Genomic DNA, 14,844 nt, shown 5'->3' with positions numbered 1-14,844 from the left:
ACAGAGCTGGGCCCCTTTCCTAGAGCCCATGCTCTCCGTCCCGGCCCCCAATCCTGTCTGCTCTGAAGGCTGTGGCCTGCAGCTCCTGGGATGTCACGCAGCCCTGGGCCCTTGCCCACAGTCCGCATAGCTCTGTGGCCCCCACACCCCCGTTCTCATGCAGGAGAACCTGGCCCAGCTCAGCAGCCACCCACGTCCCACCGTGAACACAGCCTAAAGCCACAGGACACAGGCCTGGGGTGAGTGGGGGTATTGGGCAGGCCCAGGGTCACAGACCGAGGAGGGCAGAAGAAAAGACACTTTTCTTCCCTTCTCCAGGCTCCCTAACACAAGGAGGGCACGTGGGTGCCTCCAGGCTGAGGCACGGCTTCTGGGGTGGGTTTGAAGTGGGCACAGAGGCGGCCAGCGGGCATCTGGGCTCCGATGAAGAGCCTCAGGCTTTGATTCAAGTTCATCCTGGCCATGCCAGGTCCCTGCCCGGGCTTTGCTGTGGGACCTAGACAGGGCCCGTGCCTCTGTGTGCTGACAGAGGCACAGAGACCATGAGGAAGCCCCTGGTGGTGGTGGGGGGGGGGGGGGGGGGGGGGGCTGGCTCACAAGGCAGGCAGCAAGGGGGGAGCTGGTCTGGTGCCACCTCCAGGCCCTGCCTCCCGGGCCCCCACCTGGAGCAGCTGAGCCCAGAGGTGCCTGAGAGCCCCGGCAGGACATTTATTATTGAGACTCTGCCCTAGGCCACATGTTTTGCATGCATTGCCTCATTAAATCTAAATTAACTTACCGTAATTAAATCCTCTTCCGAGTAATCCTGCCTGCAAGAAGACAGGGCCTTCTCCATGTTGAGTGCTCTACACGCCATCTCGTTATCCCATTTTACAGATGAGGAGCTTGAGGCCGAGGAAGGGAAGTAACTTCCCCAGGGTTGCTGGGAGGCAGGGGCAGGGGCGGGGAGGGATGTCGGGCAGAGTCGGGGTCCCCTGCCTTCGACGGCAGATTTTCTGAGACCTGCAAGGTCACCGTGTGGCTTTGGCGTCCTGTCACCAGCTGGCCAGGCCAGTGAAAACAAACCGTGGGGGGCGGGGGAGACCTCTACTTAGCTGAGAGCCTCTGGGACTGGACCCCATTTTACATGGAACAAAACTGAGGTCCTTTGCTGAAACCGGTTTGGCTCAGTGGATAGAGCATTGGCCTGCGGACTGAAAGGTCCCAGGTTCGATTCCGGTCAGGGGCATGTATCTGGGTTGCGGGCACATCCCCAGTGGGAGATGTGCAGGAGGCAGCTGATCGATGTTTCTCGCTCATCAATGTTTCTAACTCTCTATCCCTCTCTCTTCCTCTCTGTAAAAAATCAATAAAATATATATTAAAAAAAAAAAAAAAACTGAGGTCCCAGCAGGTAGGTGGTGGAGGTCAGATTCAGGGGCCGCTGCCTGGCGCTGCTCCAGGGGGTGGCTTCATTCCCATCCGGGAAGTGAAGGCCCTGTTTTTTCAGTGTTTTCACCCATTCTCCAGTCATCCACCTGGGGGCGCTGGATAACAAGGCTGTGACTGGAGCTTTGCCGGGAGAACTCTATGGCTGGCCTGGGGGTCTGCCATGGCTCCTCTCCCATGATGCTCACCTGCGCCTCCCCCTCGCTCACCAGGACTCCGGCAGACCCCCAGGTGCCACCTGTGGCTCACTCTCCTCCCGCCCGAGTGCGGGAAGCCTCGCCTGTGCTGATGGAGGTTATACATCTGGCCTAGACCGGCACCTGGGTGGTCTGGCAGCCTCTCACCTGGCCATTTGGGCCCTCGGCCATGCCCCGTCTCCCCTGCCACCGCCAGAACCCCTCCTTTTCCTTCTCCATCTTCACTCTAGCATCAGAGGCTGCCTGTGATGTCATGGGCTGCTCACAGGTTCACGGGGGACCTGCAGCCGTCCCTCCTCCTCAGTGCTCCCCCCTCTTTCTCTCTGTAACCACCTGTTTCTGGGCCTGAGACCCCCGGACCTTCAGCTCCTTGAAGGCGGGCCCACGGAGGCCGCGGCGCAGTGTGCCGAGTGCACGAGCAGCAGGTCCCCGGTGGGCAGCGGGTGTGTCTAGATGAGACGGGGGACAGGGCCGCGTGGGGGCCTGTGGTTGGGTCCTGTGCCCCTGGCCTTCCCAGCAGGAGTGGACTGTGGGACTTGGCTTCCTGCTAAGCAGACTCCGAGAAACTGACCAAGAGCCCGGGGTGGCCAGGTCCTAATTCACACAGACGGACACACCTGCGGGGGGCCTGCCCGGCTGAGCTGCTGAGGGCAGTGGGGGGCCTTTAGCCACAAGCCCAGCGCCACGGTGGGAGGCACTTCAGGTTCCCCGAGCAAGGGTCCCACTGGGGCTGGGGTCCTTGGGTCCCTTCGTGCTCCCAGGATGTAGCGTTAACTAAAGTGGACTCCCGAGGCCAGAAGGTTCCTCTCTTCACGGCTCCTTCTGGCCTCTGTTCGTTGCTAGGACACCTGCGGCCTCTGCAGCCCTGCCGAGGGCTCATTCGTCCAGAACCCAGCAGGCCCTGCGGCGTCAGCATCCATCCGCCAAAATAATCTCATTATTTCCATTGTGCTTATCTCTATGGTTACTGTCTATTTCTGGCAAGTGCGACTCATTCTCTGTGATGACATAAAGCTTATTTTTTAAGGGAAAAGTGAGTGAATTTAAGGACGTAACAGAGTGGGCTCAGAGGAAGCAAGCCTCTGGGGTGCCCTGGGTGCCTGCGGTTTGGGAAATGGAGGAAGTGCTCCTCTGAGCCTCGCAGCCTCCCCCAGGGCCCTGCTGGGGGCTCGTCCCTCGCACAGAGGAGGAAACCGAGGCCCTGAGAGGGGAAGTGACCGTGACAGAGAAGCCCCTTGACTGGGGGGACCTGCCACCCCCATGCCACACCTGAGCCCCTTCACTCAGGGCCAGCAGCCTCTCGGCTGGCCGCCTGGGCCTGGAGGGCTGGGATGGTGGAGCCCTTGAGTGGCCGCCTGAGCAGCAGCTCTGTCCCCAACGCACCCACCTCTGGCCCCGAGAGAGACCCCTCAAGGAGGAGGGAGCCCAGGCCAGTGGGGCGTGTGCCGCCCAGATACCATCCTCTCCACGTGCAGACAGAAATGGACTCCAGCCGAGGTCACACCGACCCCGGAACCTGCGCTTTCCCCTCTGCCGACTCCAGCTGTGGAGGACGTGGAGGGTCTGGATCGCGGAGGCCATGTGGCACGGAGGGGTGGGGGCCCGTGGGGAGCAGGTTCTGCCTCTGTCAGCCATGCAGGGACAGGTGCCCCGAGGGTCCCCACCCCTAGTGCCCTCCCCTCCTCACACCAGAACCCCCACCCACCCGGAGCAAGGCCCCCTCATCCTTATCCCGGCCCATTCCCAGCCCACACCCTGTCACCAAAACCTCTGGGAATCGAGGAAGTACCCCCGAAAAGGCTCACGGCACCCCGTTCTCTTCTTTCAGATTCAGGTTGGGACAGGGTGACGTGAGAGAGGCAACCCCCTCCCTCAGGCGCCAAATTGAAGGGGACGCCAAAAAGTGCCAGTCAAGACAAACAGCCCAGTTCACAGCGGCATGTGGTCGGAACAGACATTTCTCCAAAGACACACAGAGAGCCAAGGAGCACATGAAAAGGTGCCAGACGCCACTGATCATCTGGGAAATGCAAATCAAACCCACAGCGAGACACCCCTCCCAGCCTCCCGGGTGGCTGTCGTCAAAAAGACAGGCCCGACGAGTGCTGGCCAGGATGAGCAGAAACGGGAACCTCACGCATGTGCCCTTGACAGGAATCGAACCCAGGACCCTTCAGTCCGCAGGCTGACGCTCTATCCACTGACCCACACCGGCTAGGGCCAGACAATGGTTTCTAACACCACTCTCCAATGAAGGGAACCAAGCTCCTTGGAGAAACGGCTGCTCTGGGCCTGGGGCAGGAGAGACACAGAAGGAGCCTGGAGCACGTGTAGTGCCAGCAACCAGCAACCGAGGAAATGCTGAACCACACAATTACCATGTCCAGGGACACGGGCCAAGGGACAGAGCTACCGATGGCCAAAGACAGAACAATGGGAGAGAGGAAGAAAGAACTGGATGATAGCACAAAGTAGGAAAATGTCTAAAATATATGCCCATAAAAATAAAAACATGCCACAAAAATAAAACCATGCCTGATATAAATGAACGACTGAGTCGGTAAATAGAGTGAGGACACAATCTCCCCAGCAGAAGAATTCCAAACAACTCGTGTGGACACCCCGGCCTCCGGGAGGGGGAGCAGAATTCCCTGCTCGAGTGTGGCTGTGCGTAGAAACTTCTCCGGAAGGAATTGGATCCTTCCAAGACGTCCCTCAGGTGCGCCCCATTATTGGACCCATTTTACAGATGAGGCCACTACACCACACTTTTCAGACCCGCCCCCCCCCTCCCCCCCGCATCCTGCTTCCTGCTTGGCCTGGTCCATGCCCTATGTGTGCCCTAGGACCTCCCAAGGGTGTGTGGGGTATTTAGTGACTAAAATTGTCAAATGAGTGAACGGAGGAAAAAACAGAGGAGAGACAGAAACGGAGCGAGAGAGATGGAATTAGAGATGGCTGCCCCGGTGCCGCTGCGGCGGGCTGTGTGACTCTGGGCAGGCCCCTGGGCCTCTCTGAACCCGTCTCGCTTTCCTCTTCTAGGAGATGGGACGGTCTTTCCTGCCTCATGGGGCCGACATGAGAGTAACGTGAGGTCACTCCGCACACACAGCTGCGCAGGGAACGCTGTTTTCTGTTTTCTAAAAGGCAGCTTCAGTCTCTAAGCCCCGCCTCTGCCCAGCCAGCAGGAAAGACGTTTCAGCTCCAGAATCCTAGGAATTTCAGGTGACGACTGGCTGGCTGGTGCTAGCCCTGCCCGCGGCCTCCCAGCATCATGGGGCAGCGGCTGACATTGACAGCTTCCTGCTTTCTTCTTATCCCTAAGGGGGGCTGGGAGGCTTTTCTGGGGAGACTGTCTGGGTCCCAGTGACCCACATACCCCGGGAAAGCCCACATGGGAAGCAGTGCAGGCAGAACCATCGGGCCTGTTGTGCAAGGACCCGGCAGAGGTGGGTGCGGCCTTTCACCAAGCCCTGGAGCCCAGCCAGGGGCAGCTCCCAGAGCGTGAGGCTGAGTAGTAAGAAGCTGAGAAAACCTCTGGGCAAGTAGAATGGGAAACTGAGACACTGAACAAACTGGCCAAGCAATTTACAGCCAGATCCGGAAGGTCGCCTCCCTAGACGTAACCTCTGGGCCGCCGTCATATTTCAGCTCCAGGCCCAGAAAGGCAGCAAAACCCGGTGGGCCATGCCAGGACCAGCTGCAGTGAGCAATGGCCCTGTCCTGGCACCAACCAATCAGCAGAGACCAGGACCCTGACAAAATACACCTGGAAAACTGATGAATATTTTGCTGAAAACCTCCCCTGAGATTCCCACCAGCAGGAGAGAGATACGAACCCTCAAGACAAAGGACCCAGTTGGCATTTTCCCTCCCGAGAGCACGCCCGGGCCTTTCTCTGCCCCTTCATCCCCCACAGGCACGTAGCTCCGAAACTCTAAGGGTCCCCACGAGACTTGCGACCAGGGGAGCCATGGGTAGTGGCAGCTTGTCCCAGGCTAACCCCCTGAACTTGTCTCCAAGCCCTTTTCCCTGACTTCCCAGAGAGCTAATGCTGCCCGGCCTGGGCTCTCCTGTTGCTTCTTCGTTGCTAAGCCCTTCCTTGTTTCACTGTCCCCAGCTTCTTTAAAATATATATACTTTTATTGACTTCAGAGAGGAAGGGAGAGGGAGAGGGAGATAGAAATAGCAATGATGAGAGGGAATCGTTGATTGGCTGCCTCCTGCCCGCCCCCACCGGGGATGTGCCTTGACCAGGAATCCAACCGTGACCTCCTGGTTCATAGGTTGCCACTCAGCCACTGAGCCCCTCCGGCTGGGCCACTGTCCCCAACTTGAATCAACATATTCTCAAGATCACCTGGGCTTATATTGGGAAATCTTTATTATTTTTTATTTTATTTTTAAATTTCTTTTTGTATTGTGAAATCTTTCTTGTAGGAAATCAAAAACCCACACACCACCAGCTGGCCCTAGGCAGGCCCACTCGGGGCCAGGTCCCTGTCTGGTAACATCGGCACCTTTCTCCAACTCGCATAAGACGTCCGATGGGCCTGCAGTCGTGCGGGGGGCAGGCCCCTTGGCCCGGGAACAGTGGGCCTCTCTTAGCCCCTCTCTTGCCCCAGCCCTGGGTCCCCTCCCTGGTCAGAGCTCTTCCTCCTGTTTGCGTCCTCGTCCTCGGGGAGCTCTGTCGGTGCTGGGAATCCCTCCCCACTCCAGACAGGCTGCTGGCTTTCAGCTCGCCCAGATGGTCCCCTGGGGCGGTGAGCACAGGAAGGGAAGGGGGAAGTACAGGGGAAGATGAGAGAAGCCCAGATTATGATCTCTGATCCTAACTCTCCACACAGGCTAGCACCTGGCACAGTGCCGTGTTCTAGGGTGGCGTTCTCTCTTCCACCTTCGTTTGCATATAATTATGCAGCATTTTGAGGTCCTCAGAGCACCCTCCCATCCTCTCCTTGCCCAAGGTCACACAGCAAGTCAAGAATGGAGCCTTTTCCAGCTCTAGGATCCAGTGGTGACCCCCACCAGGAGGCAGCTCCCCCGAGGTCACAAGGGTGCGGTCCCCTTCTCATGGGGACCCTCCTGCACCCACTTCGCACCAGCCCTGTCAGCCCAATGGGAGAAACCAATCCTCCCCCCCCCCCCCCCCGCCCCCCACACTCGACCCTGCCTCCCTCACCAGAGTGATTAGCTAAGGGGTAGGCACCTGACCCAAACTGGGCCAATGGGAGAGTGCCAGCCCCTTGGCGGCACTGATTGGTCCAAAATCGGACACATAACAAAACAGACCAATCAGAGTTCTTCCCCAGGATTTTTCCTCTCAGATCACCGCTGGTGGATCATGGGAGGCCCACCCAAGTGGGAAGACACCCGTCACTGACAGAGAGAGGCAAAGAGGTGGGGAGGGGAGCCCTGGTCATCCTCCAGCCTTTCCCAAGGCGCCTCCGTTGATTTGGTGAGTTATTCAAGGGATTTCAGTAAGTTCCTGGTTTCTGCCCCCAGGTGGTAGTGCATCTCCCCCACAACCCCTCACCCTCCCACCCCCCCCAACCCCCCCCCCCCCCCCCCCCCCCACCTAAGAACTTGGACTTTGGAGCCAGCCAGCCTTGGCTTTGCATCCCCTCTGGCACTCACTAGCCGTGCCACCTTCGGCATCTCACTAAATAGCTTGGTGCCTCAGTTTCCCCAGCTGCAACGCACATTGGCTTATTGTGGGACTGAATGAATTATAACAGCGCCTGGCACACAGGAAGCGCTCAATAGCACCAGCTCTTCAACCAGGAGCATCCTGGATCCTACACCTTCGGGGGCCCTTGGCGCCTCCCCCGTGGTGCCCACAGTCAGCCAGTCTGTCCATCCGAGTAGCCTGGCTGCGGTTTGCTTCCTGCTTGCTGAAAGCTGGACGCCTTAGTGACGAGGCCGCCTGGCCGGCCCTGCCCTCCCCGCTGCTTAGGCTCCGTGCTTCCCACGGGTTATAAGCAGGAGGGTGGAGCTCAGAGTCTGGCCTTCCAGGGCAGGCAGCCCAGGCCCCAGCCGGTGTGGCTCAGTGGCTAGAGCGCCAGCCTTTGGACTGAAGGGTCCCAGGTTTGATTTCGGTCAAGGGCATGTACCTCAGTTGCAGGCTCCTTCCTGGCCCGGGGCCCTGGTTGGGGTTCATGCAGGAGGCAACCCATCGATGTTTCTCTCACATCGATATTTCTGTCTTTCCCTCTCCTACTCTCTCTAAAAATCAACGGAAAAATATCCTCGGGTGAGGATTAAAGACAAACAAAAAAACAGCGTAGGCAGCCCAGGCCCCGGGGGTGGCTCAGAGACCAAAGCCAGTGATGGACACCGTGAGATAGACTCCGAATACCTCTTCCCTCCACGGCTAGCTTTGTTTTGGGTCCAGCTTACCACACATGGCACCTGGAACAGTGCTGGCAAGTGCTCAGAAAGGGCAGAAATTGTGGTGCCAGGTGCCCAGCTCCTGAGCACGCACTCTCCCGCCCCCCCGCCCCCGCCCCCAGGCTGGCTCCCCTCCCCGGGGGCCTGCTCAGCCCCTGACACAAACACCTGTCAGCCAGGCTTTTGTCATCCAGAACTGGCCTGCCCAGACCAGCCCCGCTCTGCCTGAGCCCCAGGGGTGCCCACAGCTTAAACCCAAGCTGGGAACACCTTGTCTACCAACAAGTTCCCTTCACCTGGAGCCTCAGGCTGTGACCTGATTGGGAAAGAGGTCTTTGCAGAATCTTAAAGATTTCAAGATTAAATCATCCGGGATTGAGGATGGGCCCTAAATCCCCGGGTTGGCATCCTTTCGGGAGGGGAGAGGACAGAGAGAGGGTGGAGGCAGAGGTTGTCCGTTTGTGGCTGCAAGCCGAGAAACACCAAGGCTGGGGGCAGCCCCCAGGAGCCAGGAGAGGCAGTCCCTCGGGGCCCCCAGGAGAAACCAACCTGCATTCCAGACTTCTGGCCTCCGGACCTGGGAGAGAATAAATGTCTGTTTTCTGAAGCCAGCCAATTTGTCATGATTTGTATGACGCTCCTAGAAAATGCCTCTCGCACAGGGTGCCCATTGGCAGTCTGGCTGTATTACCAGGAATCGTTACACTTTGCTCTCTCTTTGCCCAAGAAATTCCACGTCTAAGCATTTATTTTTTGGAAATAGTTGGGGCAATGCAAAGATATACCTGCAAGGGTCTTCCCCATAGTTTTGTCCAAAATGGTGAAAAATTAGGAACAAACTAAATGTATCTCTCAATGGAACTTGGTCAGATACATGGTAGCACTCCATGGGCTGGGACACCAGGACCTTACGTGTTGAACGTCAGATGAGATAGCAGGACCATTGTGAGTTGTGGGTTCAATCCCCAGTTGGGGGAGTGCAGGAGGCAGCTGCTCAATGATTCTCTTCATTGACTTTTCTATCTCTCTCTCCCTTCCTCTCTCTCTCTCCTAAATCAATAAAAACATATTTAAAAAACATATTAATCATAAAAATACTGATCATCTGAACTTCATTAAAATTAAGAACATCCATTCATCAAAATACAACATTAAGAGTTTGATTTCAAATGCCAGTTCCCAGTAACTGGCTGGGAGACCCCAGGTGAAGGATTTCAATCCCCTGTGCCTCAGTTCCTCATCTGTAAAATGGGGAGAGTTTCTTCATGAGGCTTTCCCCAGTTAACTATTATTGTGTAACCAACCACTAAAACTTAGTGATATGAAAAACAACAATCTGTTCATTTGCTCATGAATGTGAGTTCTGAGCAGGGCTTGTGTGGGGGGTGGGGGGCGGGGGGGGGGTGTGGCACATCTCCGCTCCACAGGGTGTCAGGTGGGGTGGCTCCACTGGGGGCCCGAGATGGTGTCCTCACATGGTTGGCAAAGTTGGTGCTGCCGTTGGCTGGGAGCTCAGTTGAGCTCGGGGTCAGAGGCCTCGGTTCCTTTCCACGTGGGCCTCTCTATGGGCTGCTTGGGCTTCCTCACAACATGGTCGCTGGGTTTAAAGTATAACTATATTCAAGTGCCATATTTGGGACACATACCACACAATTATTCATTGTTTACCTGAGATTCGAATGTCATCAGGAACCTTGTGTTTTTATTTGCTAAATCTGACAACCTAGGTCTCCTGCACAGGTAACGGGCGGGGACCAGAGGGCCCCAACCTGGACCCTGAAACTGTGCTCCAATTGGCCCAAAAGCCTCCCTTCCGGTCCATGGAGGAGCCACTCTGTACTGCCCACTTCTCTCCCCTCTGGCCTCAGTTTCCTCCACGCTGTAAGACCTGATGGTTTCTCTGCCCCGCCTCCCAGCCTCTCCAAGGATCAAACACCTGAGGAGAGCAGGGCCTCTCAGGACAGGACAGGCCCAGGAAGCCACAGGGCCTGGGGCGGCTCTGCTCTTTGGCTGAAGGACCTTGAGGAACCGGACAAAGCTCTTTTGTTTCTCCCAAAGCGCCCTGTAAACCTGTTACACCGCCTCCATGATCGTTGGTTGAGGCCCGGATCATTCACAGATGCTAAAACCAGCCGATGACATTTTCACACGGTATCAAAGTGAAGTTCCCTTGACAGGAGGGAGGCCTGGCCGGCGCCCACAGCTGCCCACTCATCACCTGGCCTCTGATCCCAGCCTCCAGATTAAAGGAGCCCAAAGGGACCTGCCTAGTAAACGCCACGCCTGACCTGGGATTAGAGTCGAACCAGAAAAAATAACAGCGAGCAGGGCATTATGGGGCACCCCGGGCGGGAGGAATGAGGCCTGGGAATTAGGTAATAGCGCTGTATCAGTGGTACATTTCCTCAGCGTGGTCATTGCACCGCGGTGTAACGCTGGGCCTTGGTCTCAGGAGCTAGGCGGTGCTAGAGGTAAAGGATCACTCACTGCCACTACCTCTCCGTGGTTCAGCAGAAGCAAACAGGTCGATAAAGTGGAGAGAGAGAGAGAGAGAGAGAGAGAGAGAGAGAGAGAGAGAGGGGTCACATGATAACAATTGGAGAATCTGAGAGTTCCTTGTACTATTTTTGCAAATTCTCTGTACATTGGACATTTTTCAAAATAAAAAGCCTGAGGGGTCTGGCTGGCGTGGCTCAGTGGTTGAGTGTTGACCTGTGAACCAGGAGGTCAGGGTTCGATTCCCGGTTAGGGCACATGCCCAGATTGTGGGCTCGATCCCCAGTGTGGGGCGTGCAGGAGGCAGCCGATCAATGATTCTCTCTCATCATTGATGTTTCTATCTTTCTCTCCCTCTCCCTTCCTCTCTGAAATCAATAAAAAAAAAAATATTTTTTTAAAAGTCTGAGGGAACATACACCCAGAATAAAATATCAGAAGTAGGAGCGTCTTAAAGACCCCACGCCCTCTCTTGGGGGAGGAGGCTGAGAACAGAGGCCGCGGCCTGTGGTCACACAGTGAATGGCAACTGAACCCACCCCACTTGGTCTGAGTCCCCAGAGCAGGAGGAAGCACCGCACCAATGTCACCCCCGGTCTCTCCTGCGCCCCACCCCACACCCCCCGAGGTCACCCTACTTTCCTACAGGTGAGCAGCCCCGTGGGGTCCGGGAAGAAATCTCCTTCCCTCTCCAGCCGAGAGACACCTGCCTCCCAAGGTGCAGGCAGGTCACCCAGGGAGACCCGAGAAGAGGGGAAGGAATGCTAACTGTGTCCCCTGGAAAGAACAAGTCCTGGGTCTCACCGGCAATGCCAGCAGGTCCAAACCCCGGGCAGAAACTGGGGAGTCAGGCCCAGATCAGTAATTGAGCAAAATAAACACCACCCGGCCAGTCCCTCACCAGGGCTGGGGCAGTTGGAAGAGGACGGGGCCTGGGGCCACGCGGGCTGGAGGGTGCGGCTGCAAGGGGTGTCCAGTGACACTGGAGTCATGACTGTCCAGAGCTCATAAGCAACTGTCCTGACCACGTGGGGCCACAAGCAGACAAAATCCACCCCCCGTTTTGGCTTCATTTTCAGCCTTTGTCCACTTCTGCACCAGGTGTGTGACCTCCTCAAGTTCATGTGTGACCACGGACAGGGTCACACAGCCAAGCAGGAGCCAGGGTAAGGCCAGGGTCAGGCCAGGCCTGGCGGGCAGGTCAGGTTCCAGGGAGGCTTCCAGATAAAACCAGGAGTGAAATCCCCTTTTGGGCTTTGCTCAGTGAGATGTGCCTGTGGTGTAAACGCAGGCAAGATTTACTGCAGGGACAGCAAAATGCCTCAATCATGTCTGTTGTGAACAACCTGACATTTTCTGTACAGAAACCATCATGAGGAAATTCACACAGATAAACAAGGGAACAAATAGACAGTTAATATGATCTTAAGAGAGGCTCTCTGGCCGCTGTGGCTCCGTTGGTTGAAGCATTATCCCTTACCCTGAAAGGCTGTGGGTTTGATCCTTGGTTGGGGTGTGAACAGGAGGTAACCCATTGATGTTTCTCTCTCCCTCCCTCTCCCTTCCTCTCTGAAATCAATAAGAACACATCTTGGGGTGAGGATTGAAAAAAAAGAAAAGGAGAGGAAGTAATAGCATACATAACTTTAGGAGGAAAACGACTTCCTTTTTGAGTCCACAAATACATATGCAAGGCAGGAAAATTGATTCCTTTCTACATCTGTGTTTGTGAGATTGTTTGCTGGACCGGCACTTATGGCCTCAATCTAAACGGTGTTTAGGTTTTGTCTCTTTAATGCCAGTGAGGTGACGGGTCCTTCCAGGAAAAGCTCCATGTGGGTCTTCATGGCTGCGGAGGATGAGTCAACGGGGAAGCCAGCTCAGGGAGCTCCAAGTGTCACCAGGAGAAGAATCGCCGTCAATCCAGGTGCAGTGAGGCACATGAGGAAACTGAGAAGCGACTGGGGGATGAGAAGGGCGGGGTGACCTGCTCCCAGGCCTCCCTGGAGAGGGCACCCGTGCGGGCTGGCCTAGAGAGCGCCTGGCACCGGGAGGTTCCTGGCCAGGAGCGCTGAAGTCAAGCTTTGCGATGTGATGACTTCCTTTGACATTAAAATGTGATCATGAAAACGGAAACAACACCTAGGTGATCTGCTCTCATTTACCCTTGTGTTCTATGGGAGTCGAACCCTCTCCCTGCCCCCCCCTCCAGGCTGTTCCAGGTCTTTCAAAGCCAGCAGTAACGCCCCACCTGCCTAAATCTTCCAAGGCCTCCTGCGTTCCCCCAAAACCCCAGCTCCCTCCATCCGGGGTCCCACACTGCCTCACTGTGACCTCCCATTACACCACTGTGCTCCCAGCTCTGGCCTCGCTGACCCTATCTGTCCACCCTGTTCCCACTTCCAGGCTCTGCCCAGCTCCCTCTGCCTGGGACACATCACCCAGGAAGGCTGGCTGGTCAGAGTAGCAGGGACTCCCATCTGGGTCATTCCAGGAGGGTGAGGCCAGAGAGTGCTTGTGGGGCCAGCGTGGGCCCCCACAGAGGAGGTGTCCACGGTCTGCTACATTCACCCCCTCAACAAGTGTTTATTGAGCAACTACTATATGCAAGGGAGGGACTTCAAGGCAGAGTCCTGCCCGCAGGGAGCCCTGGTCCACTGGGGTGGAAGCACACAGGTGACTTCAGCTCAGTACTAGGCACCGGGAACCACAGGGCAGCCTCGTGGTGGAGGAGGGGACCCTTTTTTTAAAAAAATATATTTTACTGATTTTTTACAGAGAGGAAGGGAGAGGGATAGAGAGTTGGAAACATCGATCAGCCGCCTCCTGCACACCCCCCACTGGGGATGTGCCTGCAACCCAGGTACATGCCCTTGACCGGAATCGAACCTGGGACCCTTCAGTCCGCAGGCCGACGCTCTATCCACTGAGCCACACCGGCTACGGCAGGAGGGGGCCCTTGATGTGGCGCCCACACAGTAAACAAGGGCAGCCGGGGACAGGCAGCTGGGGATCGGGTCCCAGAGGGAGGAGGGGGAAGCCAGTGTGGACAGAAGGGGCCACATGCTGACCTGACAGCTCAGGGAAGGCCTGCATGGCGGTCTTGCAAAATCTGAGACCTAGAGGAACCCCCAAGGATGGTCTGAAATTGAACTCTAACTGCAAACAGGTTACAGTGGGTAGTCATGTCCTAGACCAGTATATTCCCCGACAAAGATCAATTAGGGAGAGCCTGCCCACCCGTCTGTCATGGCGCCCGGACTGTTAGGTTTGTCCGCTCGCCGCCTTTTGGCAGCAGCGGCGACGCGAGGGCGCCTGGCTGCCCCGGTTCGCTGGGAATCCAGCTCTGCTAGGGCTGTCATCGCTCCGTCCGCTGCGGTGGGAAAGTGGGCGCCGGAACCGACAGTGTACTGGCAGGAGGACCCAGAACTCGAGGACGAAAACCTCTATGAGAAGAACCCCGACTCTCATGGCTACGACAAGGACCCTGTTGTGGATGTCTGGAACATGCGGGCCGTCTTCTTCTTTGGCTTCTCCATCGTCTTGGTCTTTGGCACCACCTTTGTGGCTTATCTGCCTGACTACAGTATGCATGAGTGGGCCCGCCGGGAAGCTGAAAAGCTTGTAAAATACCGAGAGGCCCATGGTCTTCCCATCATGGAATCCAACCGTTTTGACCCCAGCAAGATCCAGCTGCCAGATGAGGACTGATTGGATCTTCTGTACTCCCTGCCTGCCACTCTGCCCTCTCCACGGAGCACCTTATTAAAGGGACTGAAAAAAAAAAAGATCAATTAGATCTTTACGGGCCATTTGCCTTTTTGCATCTAATTCTAAGATAACGCATCTGTGAGATGTCTGCGTAACCTGTAACTTCCCCTTTTGGTTCCGACCCCTCAGGGCACAACTCATGGCACCAGGACGTTCCCTCGTTGCTACTGTTTTCAAGTTAATGGCCAGCCGTTCACTGTGCCAACCGCCCGGTGCCCATGGCGCCCATGGATGGAGGAAGCCCGTGCCCATCGCTTCACTGTCATCCAATCCCAGAGGCGCCCGCGTTGCTTCCTCCGCCCCCTCTTCTACGGCCGGCGGATGTCCTGTCGCCCACTGATGTGCCTTTTGAAGATAATTCCTAAGAACAAGGGTGAAGCCCGTCCTCCAGCATCATCTGCACTCGGGAGCTGCTCCCCGCACCTGCGGGCGGTGCGGCTGATAAACGCTCAGCAATTCCTGGTTCAGTGGTTTTTACATCAACAGGGGCCGAAGGCGGGAGGGCCGAGCCCGGCGCCGGGAGCGGGGGGCGGGGGCGGGGCGGCGGGGCGGCGGCGCCGGG

The 14,844-nt window shown here is 56.6% G+C and overlaps 1 protein-coding gene across 1 annotated transcript; it reads left to right on the top strand.

The window, feature by feature from the left end:
- The first annotated feature begins 13,729 nt into the window (after positions 1–13,729).
- Positions 13,730–14,299, top strand: NDUFB11 (NADH:ubiquinone oxidoreductase subunit B11). Its single transcript, XM_070411246.1, has one exon. The coding sequence runs from the start codon at positions 13,761–13,763 to the stop codon at positions 14,220–14,222; it is 462 nt and encodes a 153-aa protein (XP_070267347.1). The 5' UTR covers positions 13,730–13,760; the 3' UTR covers positions 14,223–14,299.
- The last annotated feature ends 545 nt before the right edge of the window (positions 14,300–14,844 follow it).

This window comes from Myotis yumanensis, unplaced genomic scaffold, assembly GCF_028538775.1.
Source record: "Myotis yumanensis isolate MYYU_CA2020_CCGP unplaced genomic scaffold, mMyoYum1.0.hap1 SCAF_3, whole genome shotgun sequence".
Taxonomy (NCBI): Eukaryota; Metazoa; Chordata; class Mammalia; order Chiroptera; family Vespertilionidae; genus Myotis; species Myotis yumanensis.
This window is presented reverse-complemented; position numbering and strand designations above follow the sequence as displayed.